The 26709-nt window shown below is 45.9% G+C and overlaps 1 protein-coding gene across 2 annotated transcripts; it reads right to left on the bottom strand.

Annotated features, from left to right (window-relative positions):
• Positions 1 to 11: 11 nt before the first annotated feature.
• On the bottom strand, positions 12 to 26650 carry TUBGCP4 (tubulin gamma complex component 4). Of its 2 annotated transcripts, none has more exons than XM_032953758.2 (19): positions 26436 to 26650; positions 25279 to 25407; positions 22771 to 22881; positions 19049 to 19102; positions 17644 to 17700; positions 16047 to 16126; positions 14577 to 14658; positions 12937 to 13077; positions 12398 to 12563; positions 11140 to 11264; positions 10599 to 10649; positions 10030 to 10135; positions 7689 to 7796; positions 6575 to 6698; positions 5871 to 6048; positions 5264 to 5398; positions 3745 to 3861; positions 1510 to 1649; positions 12 to 395 (listed from the first exon to the last, which is right to left on the bottom strand). In XM_032953758.2, the coding sequence occupies exons 1-19, from the start codon at positions 26511 to 26513 to the stop codon at positions 383 to 385; spliced, it is 1995 nt and encodes a 664-aa protein (XP_032809649.1). In that variant the 5' UTR covers positions 26514 to 26650; the 3' UTR covers positions 12 to 382. The 2 variants fall into 2 exon arrangements, with proteins under 2 accessions (XP_032809649.1, XP_032809650.1); XM_032953759.2 differs by having other exon boundaries at positions 22771 to 22878.
• Positions 26651 to 26709: the final 59 nt, after the last annotated feature.

Raw genomic sequence — 26709 nt, 5'->3', positions numbered from 1 at the left:
AATACAATACAAACAAGACAATATATGTTTTAATGAACTCACAACATTGTGACAATTTATTTAATTGTTACATGGCTATATGTAAAACGATCAGGGAGGCAACACTCATCACACTTGATGATAAAAACACATTTAAGATTGAAGCATATGTAGGTAATTCGACGATTTATATCGTAGTGGTGGTGGGGGATTATCACAAACTGATGCTCATATAAGCAAAATGATAAAGAGAACTGGAAAAAACACAATAGTTCACAATCACCTATTTTAAACCCAAATTAAACTATAGTGACCGTGAGCAACTCGGCATTGTAAGTGCATTGCTCCATTTGCCCAACGTGAATCATGGAACACTGTCTGTGGATCCACCTATTTTTCAACTTCAAATTCCAAAACTGAAAAACAAAAATAAGCAAACAATAATTTACCAGTGTGCTTCCAATATTGAAATGTCTGATAATAAAGAAAGCTATAAATTTAGACCACCCTGGTTAATATTGCAGATGTATTAACTATAAAGTAGATGCTGTCTGCTTTTCATAGTGGGCGAAGTGCACCCACCCAGCACGCCTCTCACTCTCTCAACCAGCATGCCTGTCACTCTCTCACCACGTCTCTCACTGTCACCCAGCAAGCCTCTCACTCTCACCCAGCTCGCCTCTCACCCTCACACAGCATGCCTCTCAATCTCACCCAGCATGCCTCACTCTCTCACCCAGCATGCCTCTCACTCTCACCCAGCTCGCCTCTCATTCTCACCCAGCTCGCATCTCACTCTCACCCAGCATGCCTCGCTCTCTCACCCAGCATGCCTCTCACTCTCACCCAGCTTGCCTCTCACTCTCTCACCCAGCAAGCCTCTCACTCTCACCCAGCTCGCCTCTCACTCTCACCCAGCATGCCTCTCACTCTCACCCAGCATGCCTCTCACTCTCTCACCCAGCATGCCTCTCACTCTCACCCAGCTTGCCTCTCACTCTCTCACCCAGCAAGCCTCTCACTCTCACCCAGCATGCCTCTCATTCTCACCCAGCATGCCTCACTCTCGCACCCTGCATGCCTCACTCTCTCACCCAGCATGCCTCTCACTCTCTCACCCAGCATGCCTCTCACTCTCACCCAACACGCCGCTCACTCTCTCACCCAGCAAGCCTCTCACTCTCACCCAGCTTGCCTCTCACTCTCACCCAGCATGCCTCTCACTCTCACCCAGCATGCCTCTCACTCTCACCCAGCACGCCTCTCACTCTTTCACCCAACTCGCCTCTCACTCTCACCCAGCATGCCTCTCACTCTCACCCAGCATGCCTTTCACCCCCACCCAAGACACCTCTCACTTTCACCCAGCATGCCTCTCACTCTCTCACCCAGCTCGCCTCTCACTCTCACCCAGCATGCCTCTCACTTTCTCACCCAGCATGCCTCTCACTCACTCAGCATGCCTCTCACTCACCCAGCATGCCTCTCACTCACCCAGCATGCCTCTCACTCACCCAGCATGCCTCTCACCTGCCGAGTGTGCCTCCCGCCAGTGTGTAGTATTTGTTGTAATCGAGCCGCAGCAGCAGCTGGGCCAGGTTAGGATTGCTCTGCTGGCTCCGCACGCTGGATAGAATCTTGAAGAGCAGTGATGATTGGCGGCTAAAGCCCTGAGGTTCCAGCAGAGCCCAGTCACACCCAGCCCACACCGAATCACAACAACACGGTTTCACAAATAACTAAGTCACCCTTCAAAAAGAAAATGTTGCATTTAGTAGTCATTTGACAAACTGTTGAGAAATTACGTCATTAATCATTTTACTGTTTATAACACGAACCAAAAATCTACAAAATAACTTTGCTCAGCCATATCAAAAAAATGATAACTTGCTCAGCCATTTTTCGATTTAAAGCTTTCGTGACTGCAAGGATTCATCTTCTTTGGTTCTTTCGGTAAAGTCACGTAGAATGAGAATAAAAAAATAAAATAACACAATAATATTCTCACGACGTTTCGGCCACAACACAAGCGGCCTTCATCAGGTGAAGGGGACGAGACTGTCTGGAGGACAGCGTTGGAGTGGAGACAGCCAAGCCCAGGTCGCGTCCTTTAAGCTGTGTGGGAGGAAACAAAAAACGCCTTGACAAAGGAATTAGCATAAACTGATGTACTGGACCGGCACGGTGGGGGTGGGGGGGGAAGGAGTTTACATAATGTTGGTGTGAAGGGAAATAAGTGGCTGTGAAAGTTTGGGATACCACTACTTGAAAAAATATACTGTACCATTGAAAATTAGTTTAATGTTTGGTTTGATTTAGAACATCTTTCCAATGAATACTTAATTTGAAACCATCCTCTCGGTTGAAATTGTGTCTGTGTTTGTAAATCTGAATTGCATCGTGGACAAATCTCTGATAAAAAAAACCCGTGGGTTTGCAGAGAACCTTGGTATCGGAGAAAACTTTATCGTGATCACCCACAGCGTTGTAACAGCTATGTAACAGCTATTAACAGTAACTGGGTATACACTACACTATATAATGAATACCATATAGTAAACCAATAAAAAAACTAAAATATAAACTACCTCAATGTTATCAATAAACTCTATATATTCTCCAATCAGCTAAGCTACCAACATTGTGATATAGAATGACTTATTGTTGGTAGCTTAGCTGATTGGAGAATATATAGAGTTTATTGATAACATTGAGATAGTTTATATTTTAGTTTTTTATTGGTTTACTATATGGTATTCATTATATAGTGTAGTGTATACCCAGTTACTGTTAATAGCTGTTACATAGCTGTTACAACGCTGTGGGTGATCACGATATAGTTTTCTCCGATACCAAGGTTCTCTGCAAACCCACGGGTTTTTTTATCAGAGATGTGTCCACGATGCAATTCAGATTTACAAACACAGACACAATTTCAACCGAGAGGATGGTTTCAAATTAAGCATTCATTGGAAAGATGTTCTAAATCAAACCAAACATTAAACAAATTTTCAATGGTACAGTATAATTTTTCAAGTAGTGGTATCCCAAACTTTCACAGCCACTTATTTCCCTTCACACCAACATTATGTAAACTCCTTCCCCCCCACCCCCACCATGCCGGTCCAGTACATCAGTTTATGCTAATTCCTTTGTCAAGGCGTTTTTTGTTTCCTCCCACACAGCTTAAAGGACGCGACCTGGGCTTGGCTTGTCTCCACTCCAACGCTGTCCTCTGGACAGTCCAGTCCCTTCACCTGATGAAGGCCACTTGTGTTGTGGCCGAAACGTCGTGAGAATTTGATCGTGTTATTTTATTTTATCATTTTATTGCTCAGCCATATCAAAGAAATTAGAACTTGTTCAGCCATATCAAAGAAATTATAACTTGCTCAGCCATATCAAAGAAATTATAACTTGCTCAGCCATATCAAAGAAATTATAACTTGCTCAGCCATATCAAAGAAATTATAACTTGCTCAGCCATATCAAAGAAATTATAACTTGCTCAGCCATATCAAAGAAATTATAACTTGCTCAGCCATATCAAAGAAATTATAACTTGCTCAGCCATATCAAAGAGGTGGAGGGAATGGTTCGTGGTGGAGATGGTAGTCAAAGAGGATTTTGTAGCGAGATGTAGTTTGATGAAGCCACTGGCACAGGAAACCCCATAACTCTGAAACAAACCATTTAACCGGCTAAATAAGTTACAACTGCATTTCTAATAGTTGCTCTACATGGGCCATATAAAAGTAGAAATACCTTTACTAGACTGTCGAGCTGTGCGGATACTCGGTCATCTGATACCGGAGACGCCTGGGTCACCAGGGCTGAGAAGGAGTGACACAAGCCCAGGATTTCGTGCAAGCAGTGGAAGACCTGCAGAACAGATGACCATATGATCAGACACCATACAAAGCAGTATCTATCACTGTCTTCTGCATGATCAGATCCTGTTCAAACATGTTCATCTGTTCCTGCCCATGTTCCAGTTACACTTATCGTAGCTGTGAGTGAGGTTTTGCGTGTGTGGCTGTGAGTGAGGTCGTGTGTGATTGATGCCTTTTGTAAGAGGCCGTGTGTGTGAGGCTGACTCAATATGGATTCGAGTTGGTGGGTCCTGCACGGATGTCATTATCTGTCTGTCTGCTACAGCGGGTTTGTAAGGGATTTCAACAAGACCTACCATCAATAGGCAAGGCCTCTGGATTGTTCTTCATTATTTTGCCATCCCTGACTGTTCACAATCATTAAGGCCCTTCACGATGGTGGGCAGGACTGGGTAAAGCTGCATGGCTGGGAGTCAGCCATTCCCTGTTCATCTTGTGATGCGACAGGGATGTCCTCTGGCTCCCGCATTATTTAACATATTTTTCGACCACGAAGTTCGAGAAGTTTTCCATGGCTGTACCAGAGGAATTTCTATCTGGTAAAAATCCCATGATGGAAGCTACCTGGTCCGTCGCTCCACACGAAGCATCAGGTTTTCTCAGCTACAGGTATGCCCTCACTTCTCTATGCTTGTGAAATGTGGACCCCCCTAATGGAACATCTTTGCCGGTTAGAAACATTTAGGCTAGCCTGCCTACAATCCATCCTGGGTTTAACCAGGCTGGATTGTGTGAGGAGCTCACAAATCCTTGAAAGATCTGGACAAAGTCCCATCAGTGAGCTCCTCCGGCAGGCAAGGCTGCGTTGACTGGGTCATGTAGCCCGCATGCCCAGGCACCGCATGCCTAAACATCTTTTGTTCGGCCGGACCGAGGGGGCTAAACGGGCGCGGCACAGGCTAGAGAAGAAATGGAGTGATGTGGTACAGGAGGACGTGGAGCTGAGTGGACTTGCTGATGACTGGTACCAGCGGTGTCAAGATCGGCCTCAGTGGAGGAGGCTCGTGAAGGACACTACTGGGCAGGTGGAGGCAGCCGCCCTCCAACAACAACGGAGGGCGGAGGAGCGACGCTCACAAGAACGAGTGGAGCACCGGGTGGCTAAAGCACAGCAAGTTGGCACAGAAGGGGGCACAGGTGGTGCATCAGTCAGTCGTCTCAGTCAGTTGACCTGTGGCATCTGGGTCTGCCCCGTGACCTCCTGCCAGCGGGCATTGGACACTTCACGTGGCCTCAAGGTGCACATAGCCTGGCACAAGCGTCGTGGTGACGTCACCGCCACTTAGTGGCGAATGGCGGTTGTTGTTGTAAGTGAGGCCATGTGTATGTGAGGTTGTGTGTGAGTGAGGCTGCATGTGAGTGAGGGTGTGTGTGTGAGGGGTGCATCTCACGGGCTTTAGCAGGATGAAGGAGGTAGCGAGCAGGTTGGCCAGGAAGGCGTCATGTGCCAGGCGGATGCTCTCAAAGTCTCGTTTGCTGCTCACCTGCTGCTGTAGTTGTGAGAACTGAGACTCCAACACATCCACCTGAAGATGCACAACACAGCCGCATACAACCACATACATAAAAACAAACCCACAACTATACAGACACACATACACAAATACACCTGGACAACTATAGTATAGTGAAACTTCACAAGGCCAGACCAATTGGGGGGGGGGGGGAAAGCCTTTCCAAAAACATGACCAAAAGTGATGTCACAAGTGCAGGTGGCACAATTTTAGCGAAAAAAGAGGAAGTGACATAATAATTGTCAAATCGCAACTTGATAACAACCCTTAATTTCATAATTTTTATTTATATGAGATCATCTTTACAACAGTCGGTATGACTTGCCCACCCTGTAGACGGATATTGCATTAACACAGTTGGAAAGGGTTACAAGTATATTTTTTAATCATTAATCTGAAATGTGACAATTGAAATGAAAGGGAGGGGTTGTCAAATCATGAAATGCCTGCAAGATACTGGTGATGTGCCAGGTACCAGCCCCACCTGTAGGTAATACTGGAGGTTGTCAACAAGAAAAGCCATGTGGTTCCGTAACCTCCACTTGACTGCATCACTTTTGTCCATTCGTGAGCTCTTCCTTTCCATCTGGACGGCCCAGCAGCGTTGCAGCTCAGCCTGCACGCGTCGCACCTCGAGCAGGTAGCGGAACATAACGTTATATCTGTGGAACAAAAACACGGAGCAGCAGCACACCCATTAGTCCCAACACTACATTGCACCTGTTACACATAACAGCAACTCAATTAAATTATTTAATGTATTCTGGCCTATTAAGCACAGACAAAATACGACTTACCGCAAAAACTGAAGTGGCTAATTTTAGTTTTTTGCAATCAATTTACCAGAACTAAACCATTTGATCCTATATTGACCAGGTTTTTGCTGAACCAAAACTAAACTGGAAAAACCAGTTCAACACTGCCAGTGATTCTAATGTTATCCATGACCAAGGATTACAGGCTAATTGAAGCCCTAACCAGTATAACTTGACAACATTCCGATTGTGATACAGGCACTCTAGAGCAATGGCATAAGTCTAGACCTACGAAGGTGAAAATACAAAACTCACACTTGCAAATAAGTTCAATGAGTCCGGAAATAAAACGGGCTCATTCCTGCCAACTGTCTTGAAAAGAAGCACCCCGCAGTATAATCCACTCTGGGCGTGTGTCGGGTCACAGACGCACTTGTCAAGCACGGACGGCGTGAGCAGGATGTGCAGTGGCCAGCGCACGGTGTAGGACAGGCCCAGTGCCGCCCAGCCAGACCATGGCTCTCGCACCGCCTCTCCCTCATGCCCCGACAGTCCCTCTGAGACAATGCAAAGAGAGATTGCTCATATCACCATAGTGGGGGCACGTGTTAGCAAGTACCGGAATGGCACACAAGGTGGTGGCATTAACATACACTATGATATGGTTAATACAAACTGCAGTATTAATCAGGGAAGCATGCCGGATTCGAACAAAGAACCTCTGCAATGTGTGGTCAATGCGCTACTGCTGGTCATATTCTACCGCTTTTTTTCTTATTACGCTTGTGTTTGTTTTAGAAAAAAGTAAATAATATCAGCAGCACTGTAGCTCTGACAGGAATCTGTAATTTATGTAAATAATTTATTTGTCTGGGGCATGAGCGATTCGTCATACACAATGTCAGATCAACCTTATTGCCCACATTTTTTTATATCTCGCATGTAACCATGAAAAATGGATGCATCACAAAAGCATGGCGGGAGGCGATGGTCATTGCAATACTCAAACCGGGCAAGCCAACCAACGACCTGGGGAAGTTATAAACCGATATCACTCCTGTGCATGACCTATAAACTCCTGGAACGCATCATCCTCTGGAGAATCAGCCCCCTCTTCAAGTCAGAGATCCCTGAAGAACAAGCGGGATTCCGGCCTGAACGCAGCGACTATGACCAAGTTTTGGCACTTGCGACGCACATCGAGGCCAGATTCCAAAAGAAATCCAAGACCTTTGTGGACGTGTCATCGGCCTACGACAAAGTCTGTCTCCGGCACATGAGCCAACCTCCAGACCTTCCCACAGGGTTTTCATTGTTACATAGCTTTCAAAGCAAGTTAGACTCCTATCTGTGGTGCCAAGTTTCCTGAACAAAATAATATAAATACTCAAACACCCATTAATTAATCAATTATGATTGTCCTCATTGTGATTAGTATGAAAAGACAATATGATTGAGAGAATTAGTATATAATCTTTCACTAAATGTATTTTTTATAAGGGTATATCCACGACAGCATTGAAGATCTGCTATGACCATGCCGATACCTCGGTGGTCCCTGGCCTGGGTGGAGATGGTGAGGTGGAAGAGGTGTAGCTGGTGTTCGTCGTCCAGCAGCACCCTGCTCGCCGCCTGCTGCAGTGCCACGTTCACATCTGCAGCAACCGCACACAATCACAGCAGTGACCGCTCAGCATGCTCGGTGAGGACCGGTGGCCTTTTGCATGGAACGCCTCTTTATTTCCATTAATTCTCTACGGTCATCGCGCTAGATTAAAACAAATATTGAAAATGCATTGAGGTGAAAACGTGTTTTATTATGACTATATATGCAGTGTTACAAAACACCCATTGTGCAGAGGCCTTGCACTGTTGGCGAGATCAGTTCATGTGCAGGAGTGAGATGCATGGGAGCAGTACTGGACTGTGAGAGATGGCAATGGCATTGGGAGGCCTTCATCCAGCAGTCGCTGATGTCAACAAAAAAATACTACAATCATAACTATAATAGCAATTGACTACGAGTTATATTGCAACTCTGAAAGGCTGTTTGATAATTGCATGTGACTACGAAATAACCGATTGTACACTGCAGAACGTTCTGGAAAGGCAAATAAAATGTAATGCATCCTTATTTTACAACTGCATTCGAGCGATCTGGATTTTTATTGCTGCCTAATGAACTGTATGCCTTAATACAGGCATACCTCACTTAATGCTCAAGATGCGTTCCTGGAGAAGTGAGCACTAATTGAATCAGCGCCAAAAGGGGTCATTATACTATTGTATATATAGGGATGTGTACTCAACGGCATTATTTCTGTCGTACAGTCACTCCTCGGTTCACGTCGTGGTTACGTTCTTGAAAAGTGCGACTTTAAGTGAAACATCTTAAAATGAAACCAGGTTCCAGGTAGAGCACGGTAGGCTAAGTACGGTGCAAAAGAAGTTCAACATGCATATAAGTACTTTTTTTTGCTAGACAAAGGCCGTTACATATACTGTACAGTACATTTTTGTTACTATTAAAAATACAATTTAATATCAGTATGAGTTTAATTTATTTTAAACAAATAATTTAATACTATATTCACCAACGATGATTTTGACACTTGGTGGAATGCGGTGGATGAGTGAGTGGTGGGTGAGTGGTGGATGAGTGAGCAGTGGGTGAGTTAATGGTGGATGAGTGAGTGAGCGGTGGATGAGTGAGCGGTGGGGTCAAAGTGAAAGACAACAGGATGTAAACAATACTGTAATGGTGGTCAGACTGAAGCGGAAGGCTTCGCTTCGAGTCACGCAGCCACCTCGCTCTCCGCCGTAGAAAGTACAGTAGTTGCCCGCTGGCGGAACGTTGGATCAATACCATGCAACATCAAATGAATACATGGCTAGTGATTATTCGGCGACTTTGTAGCGACAACATTAAATGCGACGACGTTAAACGAGGAGTGAATGTATTAGCAATGAGGGCTTCATATTGTTCTCACGTGGCTAAATGTAACAACATTGAAAAAATAGATTTTTAAAAAATATTGTAACCACGAATCGTGATAATCGAATCGTAGGGGGTGGGGTTTGGTTGACATCACTCTCATTGGCTGAGCGAATGATGGGGGCGGGTATGTTTCCTTGGCAGACGCTGCTGCATATTTTCACTTGTAAGGGCTTTATAGATGTTCTGATTTCATTTTTTTGTAAAACATTTCTCCAGGACAAAGAGCGCTATAACGAATCAGCATTCTATGGGGTTGTGCTCAACGAGGTCTGCTCGTCATAAGTTTTCATCAATTTAAATAAAATAAAATGCAGAGTTAAATACTTGAATATCCTTCATATGCAATAATTTTTTGCTTAAAAACTTAATTTTATTAAATATCGTTTATTATTAACTTTAAACAGAGAGTAATTATGAAGCCACTTAGCTTTAGAGCTAGTTTCTAAAGAAATGGCTGTTGAAAAATATCTAAAAATTAATGGTGAATGCCTCGATATTGGGCAGTTTCAGAAAGACATGATTGTCATGTCCTGAATCAGGGCATATTTCCATAGAGCAGTGATTCACACAGAGCAATGGTAGAGGCTCTGGAAGAACGTGGGAGGTATCTGTAAAGGAACTGTTACATATACTTACTTTTTTACAAAACCCAAGATGTTTTACTGTGCAGTAATTTGCAAGAAAATGTTTTGTGGGTTAACAGTGGTCCGTGGATCCAGAAAGCATGGGAACCACTGGCACCTACTGAGACTTGTCTCAATGGGATCTCACCTGGTTAGAAATCAAGTTCATGCACAGCATGAGAGGGTCCACAGAACACACACACAGATGCCACTATGTGTATGTGAATAGGGAATCACAGCGATCACAGCAGTATAAGCCTCACCCACCATGCTCGGTGACAGCTGTGGGTGGTGCCTTCAGCAGCGTTTGCGTACTGTCAATGAATGCCTGGAACAGCTCTCCCCGACCGAGCAAATAGAAGTCCTTTATGGTCTACGCAGACACAGAATACGGCACGTCCCAGGTGCAGCTTAACAAATGTATCACAACACGCATGGGTTTCCTCTCACATGTATGAACACTCATTCATGGAGTTAGTCAAACATCCCAATATAGGGCCAGAGAGCTTATCTCTGGTGCCAGTGCGGCCCACTTTCCCGCTTGTCTGTTGTTTCCCATGGCTTCATTTGAAAACTGTGCGCGTTACAAACCTATCAATCTGACTTTACCGAAAGAACCAAAGAAAATGAATTCCTGCAGTCACGAAAGCTTTAAGTCAAGAGTTACAAATGTGTTTTTTGTGTGAAATCAATTTGCATGATTCACACCATTTAAATAAAATAGACGTTATTTAATCGTGAATGTCTCCATGTGGCTGGTGTGGTGCTGTTGGGACCACTCTTGAGCCATAACTGGTGAGAGGTGGCTCAATGCAACATTCCACATAGTATCTTACCTTCAGCTGTCCCAGCAGGTCTGCCTCTTCCACCACGAGTTTCCACAGGTGCTACATACACACAGTTCAGTAGCAATCATTTTATAGCTCCACTCTACCAGTATGTAAGCGAAGTGCAATAGTAATAATAAGCAGTCAGGCCTGACGCCATATATTGTTGGCAAGAGTCATGAATGCAGGGCCAACTTTGGTTATGACTCCTAGCTTCTGAGGTTGAGCAAATCTAGACTGAGGTTGAGCAGAGTTAATTGTAACCGCACGCAAAATAAAGTGCAACCATGCACAACGAATAGCATAAGGTAATCAGCAAATAAAATAAATAATAGTAAAGAAACATTTTTTAAAAATATGTATGGGAAGGAGAGTTCAGCCGTGCCACCTCTTAATTTTTATCAGTTTACATGCAAACAATAATTTTACATGCTTGACATAAATTACAAATAATGATAGTTTTATTGAACATTGACCCTTTAAATTAGCACCACTCCTGCTATCTTTGGCTTCGGACTTTTTAACCGGCTCTCGTGAATCACTTGCCTACCTCGGCCACTGTGTTGCGGATCTTATCGACCACCATCTCCAGCTCAAGAAGACTGAAGAGATCCTGCTGCTGCAAGTTGTGAATCTCCGTGGCAAAGGCATCCTCATGGGACTTTAAAATAGAACCTGGGAAGATAATGATAATTATTATACCTGCTCAGCCAACAACTGCTGTTTCCCACTGAAGCAAATTGAAAAAGATTTCAAATATGGTAAAATTGGACCATGACACAGCAAACAATGGCCTACTCTTTTTCAAATGATGTCACGGGATTATTAACGTCCACTGTGAAGCAGACGGTGCGTATTCATGGTCAATAGACCCAGAGTATGCACCTGTTGGATGTGAACCAGCCTGTGAGCACCATACAGGTAACCCTTTGTTGTCCTTCCCCACACCTTAGATTAGTACGCTTGGCTACATACGGTGTGACACAAGTTCAGCATACATATGTAGTGTCTTCAAAAATTACTCACACCGACACGTTGTAACAAGTCACCTGCTTACACTTTATTCACATATTCTTGCACCAGTTGTAGGCACTCCTATAACTATCTATACGGTCACTTATGTTTAACCTCTCCCCACTCTTATCTACCTTTGACCTCCCTTATCCTGCACTCAGCAGCTCTGCTCTCAGCGACTCAGCACATAGCGTCCTCGCACACAGCGACTCTGCGCACAGCGTTTCCGCACTCAGCGACTCCACACTTAGCATCTCCGCACTCAGCGTCTCCGCACACAGCAGCTTCGCACACAGCAACTCTACATCTCCACCGCTGCCCCTGGAGCGGCAGCGGCGAGATGTCTTCACCCTTGGTCCCCGGCAACAACTCCCTCTTCGCTAACGCACACACCCTTATATCCCTCTGCTAATTATCAGAGACCTCTCGTGCGTCTCTTTAGGCTCTGGCCAGGCTGGCGCCTGTCGGCCCATCAATCAACCCTTATCTCCCGTCTCCCTGGCAACACCTCCGGTCTCAACGCGCACACCTGGCCGACCCCGTTTGCACCCGCTTCTCCCCTTAATTAGGTGGCGGTTTGTCCGTGCAACCTCACATTGCACACCTGTTTGCCCTCAGTTGCCCTCAGTTAACTGTGCGCACCGAGTATTTCACTCTACACATAAATAGCGACTTTTCAGTATTCAAAGCAGGCCTTTGTATTTTTAATGACAAGCATTAGCTTGTGTGTGGCACAGCCAATAGGAGGAGATACCACAGAGTGCTCGGTGGCATGCGCTCCTTTTGCCCTTTACCTGACGCACACTGAGACGCTGCTTGGCTCTGAAACATCTGCACCGACTCCCCGACAAAAAGGACCTTCTGGGCCAGGCGGTGGGGCAGGTATCCCGGGAGCATCTCCGGCCGAATCGAGTACAGCCTCATCGACTCTTTCAGCACGACTGCCTCCTTGGACAAGTGCTGCAACACAGGAGCACAATCCAAGGACTGCAGATGCACCTTCTCATTATCACACGCACGTCGTAGAGGCCACATCTGTTACCGTCAGTGGAAGCCTCGCCCACAACAACAGGAAGCCCACACACTATAGACAGAAGCCAATGAGACAACCCAAATCTATAGCAAGCTCTGCCCATGAGTGAGAAACTCATCTCACTTGAGAAGAATCTAACCCAGTATGTGCTTTGAGCCATATACTGTGTGCTCTGTATCCTATGATTTTTGTGAGCTGTGTGTTCTGTACTGTGTACTATGTAAACTGCGTGCTATGTGTGCTCAGTATCCTGTGTGATTTGTGAGCTGTGTGCTGTGGGTGCTTTGCGTGCTCACACACCAAGTTCTGCATCTGCCGCAGCTGCCGTCCGGACACGCCGCCGATGCCGAGCTCGTCGTCCTGCTCGCTCTGGCTGTGGGTGGGGGTTGCAACCGCCCCCTGCTCGGGCCTGGTGGCCCCCCCTTGCTGGATGAAGAACTCCTGCAATCACGGTGCAGGGACACTGTCTACGTCACTCTCATTGTCACACAGCAGCCAGCGCGCAGTGAGCTTTCTTCTCTCAATTGAAAGCAGCATTAGCAGCAATGACCAAGCACACATTTAACAAGCAGTGTGGCTTTGGACGTTTTTCTTGCTACCCTTGGGATTTTGGTTGCGTTGTTCTGGTTGGGATGCCACAGGTTTTTTCTAAATAATCTTAATCTAAGAATTTAAAACATGGCCGGGCATGACTTGAGACAAATTGCGGTGAGTCCTCCGAGTTTAATTTTGAGCATGGGTTACCATTAGATGGCATTCTTTAACCCCCTCACCTTTTAAAACCCGCAAACAGCAGCATGGTGATGTATGGTCAAAAAACCCTATGATTGAAATGCTTTCCAACATGCGATTGACGTCGGGAGTATTTAATTACTGATATTAATATCAGCGCTCACGCAAGGCATGCCGGACAGAGCACGTCCGTAGATTCTAGATTTAAAGCTTTCGTGACTGCAAGGATCCATACTCTTTGGTTCTATTCGGTAAAGTCACGTAGGTAAATAATAAAACAACAATAATCACGACGTTTCGGCCACAACACAATGAAGACCGCTTGTGTTGTGGCCGAAACGTCGTGATTATTGTTGTTTTATTATTTACCTACGTGACTTTACCGAATAGAACCAAAGAGCACATCCGTAGACTTCGATGAGACTGCTGAGAGTGGCTTCGCACGATGTGTAGTGAGTCCAACTGAGTCACAGACGTTGCTCCTTTTAGAGGCAACACATTGTAACACCGTAACACAAAGGGGTAACGGCTCCTTTACCTGATACAGCCTAGGGTGTTGACCATCCAGCTAACTACGCTATACAGAGTGGTTACTGCTACGAAGGTTCCGACCCTCACTCGGGTCTCCGATCACGTGGTTGCCTCGTAAGACGAAGAGCTTCCAGCTTGAGACGTAGAGCTTCCCGCTTGTAGGTGTTGCGCTTCCGGCTTGTAGAATGCAGCGATCCCGGTCCCTCTCAGGGACCTGCCTTATATATCCCCCTACGGTCGGGGTTGCTCCGCCCTCGGCCCCGCCCGCCTTCTCGAGCATTCTCGTTCCCTCTCGATCCTTCTCAAGGGCTCTCCGCGGACACGTGATCACCCACTAGCCGCCCCATCTACGGGGTCAACCAGAGTGCCATGGCCCAGGGCAACCCTGCCCCTGAGCTGACAGTCACCCACTCCCCCTCGTGGGAGCCCCCACCACACGCTGTGCGTGGTGTCCGCACTATCCCAGTGCTCACCACCCCCGCTAGGGCTGGTATTACACACAGCCACCCATAGTGCTGTCCACGATGTAGGAACATCGAACGACACGGCCCCTATGGCCCGGCACCATACAGTGACATCCCCGATGTTACTACAGATGTGTGGGTCGGTGTGCGCGTTTGCCGACTAGTGCTGTAGTCGGGGCTGATGTGAGTGACGCTGGAGGACTCAGCACGTACCTGGTGGGGGTCAAGCAGCAGCCCATGCAGCATCCAGGCAGAGATCTGCTTGTACATGACCCCATGGCAAACACACAGCACCCTGCACACAGCACGACCGCCACCATGCTATGATCCAGTATCTCTCACAATCACAGACAATTCGGCATTCCTCTGTCAAAGCTGGAGTTTTTTTAATTACTCATATCACAATCATCAGCCATGTTAAATCCACTGTTGGACAAAGGCCACCCCAATCTGCCGCTACCTCACAATATTGCATTCCAACAATCCATCCAAGCTCCTGCAGAACTAATATTATCACTCCATCTCCTCGGTGCGCGTGTGGTTTGCATAAAGTGAAATGCTGCTTAATCCAGAAATATGGTAGGTTCTGCTGTTTGGCACTCAGGCGAAAAACATTGTTAAGAGGATCAGGTGTGGCGGTCATGGACTCCAGGATTCAGCTTTCTACTTGTCTGAAGAGCCTTGGCACCATACTCGACTAAAATGCATCATTTTATCACCACGTGCAAAATATTCTGGTCCTGCAATTTTCATATGAGCGCTCTACGACACATCGACCACTATTGAGTCGTGAAATAGCCAATACTGTGGCGTGTAGCATAGTATATCAACAAGGCTTGATTTTTGCAACTCGCTACTCTCCAGGACGTCTGGCAAAAACATGGCCAAGCTGCCGCGTGTACAAAATTCTCTGACACGTGTCGTGACAGGTACTACAAGATCTGACCATGTCTGTCCAGTGCTCGCCAAGCTGCATTGGCTTCCGGTTGCCGAACGAATACATAATAAAGTCGCACTCATTACACGTCAAGTACTTTCCAGAAATGGAAGCCACTGGAGCTATGAACTGTAAACATTGAAAACTCATTTATTTAGAACGACTTTTTGTGTTTAGTTTGTTGTCATCCCCCTGCACCTCCGATTAGCATGGTTGGCTATGTATTGTGCGAAATAAGTTCAACATACATACACGATTCCATTGAGCTATGCGGTGTCTTACCCAAGCCCACTCTTCATTATAGTTTGGATGTTATTAACCGGAGTATCCTAATCAAAAATGCTATCATACGCTATCAAGGACATATGCAAAGCTAATTCCCACATTAAAATAAAACTGCGCTCCCTAAGCAAATTTATTTTAAGAGTGGGGGAAAAATCAGAGAAGAGAGGGTTCAGCTAAGACAATCACCAAAATGTCGAAGCTGGAAGGTATCCAGGCTGTCCATCACGTGTAAGATGGATAAGTCAATTATAACTATGTGCTAAAACTAATCAAGTGACAGGCCACAAAGAGATAAAGTTGTATGTAATTGTTCTTTATTATCAAGATATATCCTTCTTGAAGACGAGACGTCCCCATGTGCTCATCACCAAAGGACGAGTTACTAAGTTGTGGCTCTTGGGATTCCACTGCGCATTACACTGAGGTTGTGACACATTATTGAGTAATAGACGTGCACTCACTTCTCCAGCGCCTTACGGATGGGAGGGAGTCCACTGCAGCTGTGCTTATAGATCACTTCTAAGATTTGACACCCGTGAACCTGACAGAGACCAGACACATGGGCTATTGAGACACCTCCAATTAGCACGGTTGGCTACGTACGGTCCGAAAGAAGTTCAACATATATATGGAGTAACAGGGAATGCGTCACTATGGCACATAGCGCTGGTTTCGGGCACAGAGGGGGATCGGCAGGTGCAGTAGCCCTGTCTGCCAACAGGAGGTCATGAGCCAGGAAAAAGAAACGCGAGGCAAGGGGGTTAGAGGGGACGTGTGGTAAAGCCTGGGAACCTTCTAGTGTGTTCTAGAAGGGGGGTGTGGCTGAAGGCGGAAGAGGGCCATGCTAGGTGGATAAAAGGGGGACCCCGAGCGAAGGTTTGGGGCTGTTGGTTGGGAGTGGAACCGTCATGCTGCCGGAGTCCTCGTCACCGTCTTCACCTCGTTGGCGTTGTTGGTCAGGCAGCCTGTTAGCTGTCCTGACCCTAATTTATTTGCCTCTCGTACCTGTGAGGGCTGTAATAAATATATTGCCTCCTATTGTAGTGTCTCTGAGTCAGTCACTTCACATACATAGACACAGGGCTAGTACCACACGGAGAAAACAAGGCACCTATGGATTACTTGGACATAGACACTAACCATTGTCAGCCATGATCTAGCAATTGTTGGATGAAGGCCTATTCCATCTCTTACATTCTCACAATGCAATCATCCTCCTGCATGTGAGCCAATTTTGAGCATTGCTTAATCTTTACGGTCATTGTCTTCTCAGGTACGTTGCCTTCTTTGGCTGCTTAGCGTTTTGGGCAATTGATTTATAAAAGATATGGCATGCATCTTGACTTAAAGCTTTCGTGACTGCAGGATTCATATTCTTGGGTCTTTCGGTAAAGTCACGTAGATAGGTTCAAAGAAAATAAATAAAAAATAACAGAAAACTACGATGTTTCGATCACAACGCAAGCGGTCGTCTTCAGGAAAAGGGCTTGAAGATGACCGCTTGCGTTGCGATTGAAACGTCGTAGTTTTCTGTTCTTTTTAATTTATTTTCTTTGAACCTATCTACGTGACTTTACCGAAAGGCCTAAGAATATATGGTATGCACTATCAGTTAAACGTCTCAAATTATTAATGTTAATATCATGTAGGTGCTGCTATAAACGTTTCATGTCTTCGAACTGCAACTTTTTCACACTTGTCTATACCAAAAATGCATTGCATTGATAAAGTAAGTTTATGCATTAAAAGGGAAAAAATCACAAGCTTTTGCTTAATAGTGTAAAGTGATTAATTCAATATTTTGCTAGGCATTATTCACAAATAAATTTTCTACAACTGGTTCAGGGCCAGTGGCTCATGTGGAGATGAGAGGAAATGTGTAATTTAACACAGCATGAAGGAAAGTGGCAATAATTGCTTATATTTTGTTTTTATACAGAATCGATCAGTCTTGTGCCATTTTCCTTATTTATTGTATATTTCTACACAGCAAATATTGTAGAATAATGTACAAAACACAATACACACATCATCGATAGTATTGAGGTGATCCCATACCTTCTGTGATTTAATCAGATCCAGGACGACCATAAGTGCTGGGAAGAGCAGCTGAAACTGAATCAAACAAAGACATGTGTGGGCAATGGTCCCACAAGAACAAGATCTCATTATGGCCAAAGCAACTGATGCCACCACCACACTCGCCAATGCTCTTTCCTCTCTGTCAGATCCTGGAGCTGCTGCTCAGTTGACATACAGCGACTTCCAAGGTCTGCCCTGACAATCTGCCACCACCATCAGCCCTTAGGTCTTCCCTTCCCCTTGGACGCTGGACTTATGTAGAACATTCCAATGCATGACTCAGCAACTGATGGCCCCACACAAAATACTATCTCATTTTATTGTCTAATTTATTCTTTGTTGTCTTATTCAACAGCCTTAAGGTAAAATACGGTGCAAAATAAGTTTAACATACATATATACAAAATACATAATAATCTAATAATTTGCCTACAAAATAACTGACTCTTACACATAATATGGTGAAACTTTAAATCTAGAATGGTGAATCTTTCATGAGTGTAAGATTATATTTTGTATCTATTAACCAACTGTTACTTGCCTGCATATGGCAAATTAGCCTGTTTATCAGTGAAATAAAATATGAGCCTGTGCCCTGGTAAACGAATAACGTGACTGTGAAGATTGATATCGGCCCATGGTTCCCAATCTGGTCCATGGAACATTGGTGGAGGCTCTGCAAGGCCGTGGGAAGTGGTCCACGCAACTGTTGCAGACACTGCAATTTACAGCCGTTTTAATTTTAAAAAATTTGATGAGTGCAATGGTGGTGAGTAGATATAAGTTGAGACCTGACAGTGATCCGTAGGTCCAGCAAGATTGGGAACAACTGATATAGACACTACATGCCTACAATCTCAATTTCTAAGAAAACAAATATTTATTAGAATGCGTTTTTTAGAGAATATCCATCGAACGTGCCATTCAGTATTTCCATTAACAGATCAACAGCAGACAAAAATGCATGACTGCAGGTTCCCATTAGAGCAATGGTTCCCAGCGTTTCTCAACCGGAGGATTGCTGCCAACCCTCAACAAACGTTTACAGACCACCATGCACCAAATAACCTCTATTTAAACATTTAAATAACTAAATTGCAGCATCTGCAAGAGTTCCATGGACCACCTCACACAGCCTTGCAGTCCACAGGTTGGAAACAACTGCTTTAGAGCATCCTGCCTTTTTATATTTCACTTTGATAAAATTATCGCATCCAGTAACATAAACTAGACAATTATTAGAATTGTTTCCTTTCATCTTCCTTGTCCTCGCAACCTCAAGAGACATCTGAACCATTAGAAAGCAATGCAACTTTAGCCAGGTGCCAGAAAGGGTTAGGTATGGAGGGCAGTAGTCACAGCAACCGGGGGTAACACTCACCTGCTCAAGCGAGTGGTTCACGTGAGACACGGACAGGTGTGGATCGGCGAGGAACTGTAACAACAAAGCTTATTTGTAGAGATCAAAGGCAACTAACACAAACGAAGCACACACCTGCAACTGTTGTTCGCCAGTAAGTGGCGGTAACATCACCATGGTCCTTGTGCCATGCTAGGTGCACTCTGAGGCCACGTGAGTTTCGAAGGCTTGCGGACAGGATATCATGGGACAGACCCAGTTGTCATGGGCTAACTGAGATGACTGGCAGATGCACCAACTTGGCTCCCCACTCTGCTAACTTGCTGTGTTTTAGCCACTTGGCGCACTGCTCGTTGTGAGCATCGCTCCTATTCTAGATTTGAAGCTTTCGTGACTGCAAGGATCCATACTCTTTGGTTCTATTCGGTAAAGTCACGTAGGTAAAAAAAAAATATTTTAAAAATCACGACGTTTCGGCCACAACACAAGCGGCCATGTGGCCAAATGACGAAAGTGGAAGAGATATGTGGATGACACTTTCGTCATTTGGCCACATGGCCTCCCAGCTCTGAACCTTTTCCTACACCACATCAATTCCAGACATCCCACCATCAAATTCACCATGGAAGTGGAGAAATATGGCAAGCTACCATTCTTAGATGTTCTGTTTGAGAGGAGACCTGATGGCTCATTGGGGCATTCTGTCTACAGGAAACCCACCCACACAGATTCCTATTTGAAACCTGATTCCCACCACCACCCAGCCCAAAAGAATTCTCTCATCAAAACTTTATACCATAGGGTTCATTGCATTTCGGACCAACACCACCTGACCAGTGAATTAAAACATGTACACCTGGCCCTCAAAAGGAATGGATACTCTGACCGTACCATCCGCCAAGCTGTTTCTCCCTCCATACAGAAACAACCACTTGATACTCCGGTCAAAACCATCACACTACCATATATAGCAGGCGTTACTAAAAAGATTTCCAAAATTCTAAACAAACACAAGATCCAGGTCCGGTTCAATACAGTACACAAAATTCGTTATCTGATCCCATTCGTGAAGGATGTCATCCCTGACTTACAGTACCCCAGGGTTTACAAATTGAGTTGTACCTGCGGTGATTGCTATATCGGGGAGACGAAGCGACATGTCTCTGACCAAATTCGCGAGCACAAATCAGATTTGAAACATGGCAGAACGAATTCTTCTACCGTAGCTGATCACTGTTACAACGCTGTGGGTGATCACGATATAATTTTCTCCGATACCAAGGTTCTTTGCAAACCCACGGGTTTTTATCAGAGATTTGTTCACGAGGCAATTCAGATCTACAAACACAGACACAATTTCAACCGAGAAGATGGTTTCAAATTAAGCAACCATTGGAAAGATGTTCTAAATCGAACCAAACATTAAACGAATTTACAATGGTACAGTATATTTTTTCAAGTAGTGGTACCCCAAACTTTCACAGCTCTTAAAATTCCCTTTTCACACCATCAATAGGTAAACTCCCCCTCCCCCCCTCGCCAACCGGCATGTTCACCCGCATGTACACCACCTCTACACCGTTCATCATGCTAAGTCGGCCAATTAAATGCTAATTTTTATGCTAATTCCTTTGTCAAGGCATCTTAATGACTCTCACACAGCTTAAAGGTCGCGGTCTGAGCTTGGCTGTGTTTCACTCCAGCGCTGTCTTCGAGACAGTCTGGTCCCTTCACATGATGAAAGCCGCTTGTGTTGTGGCCGAAACGTCGTGATTTTTGTTGTTTTATTTTTTACCTACGTGACTTTACCGAATAGCATCGCTCCTCTGCCCTCTGCTGTTCTTTCAGGGTGACTGCCTCAAACTGCCTAGTAGCATTCTTCACGAACCTCCTCCATAGAGGCCGATCTTGACACTGCTGGTACCAGTCATCGGCAATTTATAATTAGCTCCGCATTCTTCTGTACAATATCAGTCAATCTCCTGTCTAGCCCATGCCATGCTCATTTAGCCCCATCTATCCAGCGAAAGAGAAGCTGCTTGGGCATGCAGTGGCTGGGTATGCAGCCTTGCTTGTTGGATGAGCTCACCGATGAGAATGTGTCCATATCTTTCAAAGATCTTTAAGCTCTTCACACAATCCAGTCTAGTTAAACCCAGAATGGACCGTAGGCAGGGCAGCCTGAATGTTTCAAACAGGTGCAGATGTTCCTTTAGAGGGCTCCACATTTCGCAAGAATAGAGAAGGAAGAGCATAACCGTGGCCGAGAAAACCTGAAGCTTCGTGTGGAGTGACCGACGAGGTTGCTTCCACAGAGCATTACGCAGCTGATGAAAAGATAATCCCGCTCGACTGATTCGGAGCGAGACCTCGGCTGCCAAAACATAGCTGGTCATAAGCACACTGCCCAGGTACAGAAACTTCTCCACTCTCTCCACAACTGTCCCACCACTCATGGGGAGTGAAGGGAGCAGAGCATTTGATTCCAAAATACCCAGGCAGGTCCTTTGTATATGTGGGGCTGAAGGTAAAGCCCCATCTCTTAATAGCATGGTTCAGGTTCAGCAGTAGTGTCTCCAACTCCTTCTCAAGAGTTGGCAGTAATTACCAGATTATCCACATACATAACATGGTTGACCAATAGACAACCATTCCTTTACTGCACTCGAGGACATTCCTGTTGTACCCCAAGCTGAACAGAAAATGGCTCAGACTCCCAACGGTGCAGCTTTACCCAGGCTTCCCCACCATCACGAAGGTCCTTAATGATTGTGAGGTAAAGGGTCTAGGACTCCAAAATCACGAAGAATAATCCAGAGCCTTGGCATATTGATGGGGCACCACAGTGGCAAAATGCTAACTACCTCGCCTATATATTTGTAGTTTGCATGTTCTCCCCATGGTCGTGTAGACACACGCAACATAAAGCAACGCACATGCATCACATACACAATATACATATATACATACAAACCCACATATGCAATAAAGAAGCAGTTTACTTTTATATCAGTCAAATTCCAAAGACTTAATGGGCGTGGCCTAGCACAGCCCACATGCCTTGGTGCCTCCGAGAGGCAGCTCTACGGAAACGCGACGCAAAGTGACGGGAAAACCAGGGCAACATAGCGCTCAGAAACTTAGGCTATGCACCAATTTTCACAGGGCAGCAAGGTGCGGCACCTCTCCAAATGGGCTACAGAGAACACTGAAATCTAAGCATACAAAAGGGTAAGAGAGAGCTCCACACAGAATCAAGAATCCATTGCTGTATGACCATCAACGTGCCACTTTGCTGGCCAAGCCTACAACTGGCATTCCTAGGAAGTCCTAACTTGGTTCAAACCTGCTTAACTCCTGAGATATGAGTATAGGGCAAACTCAGGGTGATTTGGTCACAGGCAATTCCAGAGACCTGCAGAACAGTTTACACCGATACCACAACAGGGACCTCTGATGCCTGAGGACATTTGGTTCTCAAGTAACATGTGTGCCCCGCTCAACAAGTCATCAAATTCGGACATTGTGTCATAACGATCACTATAGTGCCATATGAGATGATGCACAAGATGTATATATACATCTATATTGGGAGCAGAGAAACCCTTCTCAACAATTTGTGGTGAGCCTGACCAACAGTGTGGGTGCAGCGTGCGTCTCAACCACAGTGTGGGCGGTGGTAATATCTCTCCTTGGCAACGATGACTGTGTCAGCTGAAGCGGGCATGGCCCGTGAGCCTGACCTGCTGCTCGAGGTCCAGCAGAGCCTGGCGGTACGACTGCAGCACCAAGTCCAGTCCGGAGCAAAATGCACGCAGATACATGCCTTGCTTGTGTCCTGCCAGCTCCGTCTGCTGTGAGTTATGTCACCAGGAAGAAGATACCATCACTATTAAGTTACACACACATGACGAACAGTGTCTTATTAACAACCACCATTCACCACTAAGTGGCATTGATGTCACCACGGCGTTTGTGCTATATTAGGTGTACTTTGAGGCCACGTGTTATGTCAAAGGACCGCTGGCAGGTCATGGAACAGGCCCAGGTGCCATGGGTTGACTGAGATGACTGGCAGATGCACCAACTGTGCATAATGCAGTGGCTGGGCATGTGGGTTATGATGATCCAGCGAACGCAGCCTCACTTGCTGGAGCTCACTGATCGGACTGTGTCCAGATTTTTAAAGGATTTGTGAGGTCGTCACACAATCCAGTCTGGTTAAACCCAGAATGGATGGTAGGTAGGCTAGCCTAAATGTTTCAAACAGGCACAGATGTTATTTTAGAGAGCTCCACGTTTTGCAAGCATGCAGAAGCGAAGGTCGAACTGTGGCCAAGAAGATCCAGAGCTTTGTATGGAACGACAGGCCAGGCAGCTTCCACAAAGTGTTACACAGCTGATGAATAGATAAGGCCGCTTGACTAATTTGGAGTAAGACCTTGGCTGGTAAACTGGAGCTGATCATACGCACACTGCCTAAGTACAGAAACTTCTCCACTCTCTCCACAACTGCCCCACCACTCATTGGGAGTGGAGGGGAGCATTTGATGAAATAAAATACCCAGGCAGGTGCCTTGTTTTTGTGAGGCTGATGGGAAGGCCCCATCTCTTAGTAGCATGCTCCAGGTTCAGTAGTAGCATATCCAAGTCCTCAGAGTGGGCAGCAATCACCAGATCATCCGCATACATAATATAGCTGACCAATAGGGAGCCATCCTTTGACCACACCCGGGCATCGATCAGCCTCCCCTTGTATCTATACCAGATGAAACTCCACCAGTACATCTGTAGCGGCATCGTTGAACATTGTGTGTAACTGCCGCTACTTATGGCATGTAGTAACGGCCTTAAGCCAACAGGGGGCAGAAGGGAGGCCGATGGAGATGAGTGAGGCCGTTAGGCCAAGGTAAATCCCAGTGTAGCTCGGGACCATGGGTACATGCCCCAGACCCCCAAGAGGGGGGCTGGGGGATAACGTCACGCTCCAGGCCCCTCCAGACGGTTCCAGAAGGGAGGAGTGGCTATGGGCGGAGTGAGCCAGAAGACGGTATAAAAGCCGGTCCCCTGAAGACCGAAGAGCCACCCCCAGAGACATGGAGCTGCCACCTGGAAGACCCAAAGCGAAGAGCCCAAAGGGCAGAACCCGAACCCCTGGCTAGAGTCGGGACAAAAGCTTAATCAGTGTAGGGTCAGAGCTTAACCAGTGTAGGGTTAGAGCGTAACCAGTGTGAGGGCAAAATAGTCTGGAAGAAATACCTCCTTAGTGTATCGGGTGGAAGGGGCCGTACCCCTTTGTGTTATGTAAATGTTAAATAAACATGCTGCCTCCAAAAGAGAGAAGTTTCCTCAAGCTTTGTACCCACTGCACATCCATGGAAAGCTTCTTCAACTACGTGGTCAACTAAATAGTGTACGGGCCAGAGGATATCCCTGTTGCATTCCAAGGTGAACATAAAATGGCTTCAACACCCGGCCACATAACTTTTCCCGGGCCTCCCCACCATCATGAAGGTGCTTAACGATTGTAAACAGATGGTATAGGACTCCGAAAGCATGAAAAATAACCGAGAGCCCTCGACTTATTATGGTATCATGGGCCTTGACCTGTTCAATAAAGCAGAGATGTTGGTCCTGTTTAAATTCTCTACACCTCTGGTGTAGCATGAAGACAGAGAAAATGGCATCCATGCAGGACCACCCCAGTCTGAAATCACATTGGGGCTCTGCAAGTTTCTCCTCAGCATGTCTAGCAAGGTGATTTTGAATAATTATTGACAGGACTTTTCCCGTTATAATGAGGGAGATACCCGGTAGTTGTTGCAATCAGTAGGGCCCCCTTTTTAAAAATGGGGACCACCAGGGCATCCTTCCAATCCTGTGGAACTTATCCTGTGGACCAAACAGTTATAATGTCATCTAATGCAGTCTGCACACATGCCACCATCCCTCAGCAGTTCGCTGGAGAGGTCATCTGTCCCAGGTGCTTTACCTGGTTACAAGCTCTGTATTATTCATAATTCAATCATTTTTATTTTTCAGATTTGCCACTAGATGTCAAGAGATATGTATGCCTTGAATACAAAAACACTTTGGCTATGCAAACTCTCGGGACTGGCCACAGCTGGTGCATCGTCAGGTCCGAGAATAGATTGGACCAGTAGTGAAAGTGTTATTGAATGTTCTGTACGTGGGGGGCACGAATCTGTGCAGGGGAGGCTGGGGAGCAGAAATGCAGTTTGGAATATCACCGGCTTCTGGACGTGGCTGCTGTTCTGCTGCACAAATTCGGAGAAGCGGATGTAGTCGGTGCCCAAACGGCAGATCCGGTTCAGCAAATTCACCTCACTCGGGTGGATAAACGGGACGTCTTGCAGTACCTGGAGACCACCATCATTCAACATCAATCCATTGCTCAGCCAATAAATCACTCCATTCATTACTCAATGAAAACTCCACTAGATCGCTTAATCTCCATATATATAAAAGGCAAAGTTGTGAATATGTGTCTGTTCAAAATGTTTAGCGTACTTCCCGACATGCAACTGTAAATTTGCCATGTGGGTACTTTCCAGACTGTACACCATGCAACAATTATAAAAAAAATACACTTTTGTTTTTTTTTGGGGGGGGAGCTCAATAATGCATATTTTTATTGCACGGCAAGTGAGCTGTGACGTCAAATCTGTCACGTGACCCGCGCATGTGGAAGCGTAACGCATTGTAGTGTAGTGGTTAGCGCGCTTCGCAACAAACCTGGCGCCCCGAGTTCGATTCCCGCTCACGGTCAACACCAGTCACGATTATTTTAACGGGTCCTGGGCCTCCCCTAAGTCGACTCAGCCTCAAACGACTAACTGATGTGGTGTGTGAACATCGCCACTGGGGAGACAAAGGCGGCCGGACGTGGTGGATCCAAGTCCCGGGCGAAGCTGGGTAGTACAGCTAGTAAAAAATGAACCACCAATTGCGATATTCATACATTAGCCAATTTATCTGAAACCCCTAAATGTATCAATTACTTATTATTACATCTATCAATCGCTCTCAATTAATCACTCATTAATTATTAACCACTTAACTCACAAATCAAATACTTAATTGCTTAATCTGTATACAGAGACAGGTGAGTTTCGTTTTCAATGAAATACAGCTCAATGTTTGATTTTAAAAAATGTCATTCGAGGTCCAGATTCAACGTCTAAAATATAAACTATGAAATGTAAAGTCACCCCGCAAATGTGATTTAAAATATTACAACAGAAAATGAAACCAATCATCATCGGTCAAGATCCACCCACTGCTGGATGAAGGCCTCCCTTCAGGCTGTACCCGAACTCCTCCTACACCCGGTGCCCTGAGCGCATCCGCCCGCTCGTCTCTCTGCCCGCGGGGATCCCGGCATCACCTGCAGCCCGGCCCGGCGGCTCCACGCGAACACGCTCCCGGGGAACCCGCTCAGCGCCAGCAGCAGCTCGTGGATCATGGCGACAGCGGCGAGAGCACAGGGAGAGAGCGCGCAGGGACAGAGACAGTACACGGGGAGGGAGACAGTACTGTACACACTGTACACAGTTGTGCCTCCCGCGCGCCCGCAACTGGCGCGACGCGTTGACCTTTGACCCCCAGCCACCCCACATCCCTCCCACTCACACAAACCCCGCCCCCACCACGCCCCATAC

This window comes from Petromyzon marinus, chromosome 13 (assembly GCF_048934315.1).
Source record: "Petromyzon marinus isolate PM22_M1 ecotype Great Lakes invasive population chromosome 13, UKy_Petmar_22M1.pri1.0, whole genome shotgun sequence".
NCBI classification, from domain to species: Eukaryota; Metazoa; Chordata; class Hyperoartia; order Petromyzontiformes; family Petromyzontidae; genus Petromyzon; species Petromyzon marinus.
The sequence above is the reverse complement of the archived record's forward strand: the minus strand, read 5'-3'. Positions and strand labels throughout refer to the sequence as shown.

Coding starts and splice junctions, on each gene's coding strand:
- TUBGCP4 (XM_032953758.2), bottom strand. CDS start 26,513: ATGATCCACGAGCTGCTGCTGGCGCTGAGCGGGTTCCCCGGGAGCGTG. Junction 12,564..12,936: donor TGCGGCAGATGCAGAACTTG/GTGTGTGAGCAC, acceptor CCTGTGTTGCAG/CACTTGTCCAAGGAGGCAGT. Junction 7,797..10,029: donor CACAGCTGTCACCGAGCATG/GTGGGTGAGGCT, acceptor CGGTTGCTGCAG/ATGTGAACGTGGCACTGCAG.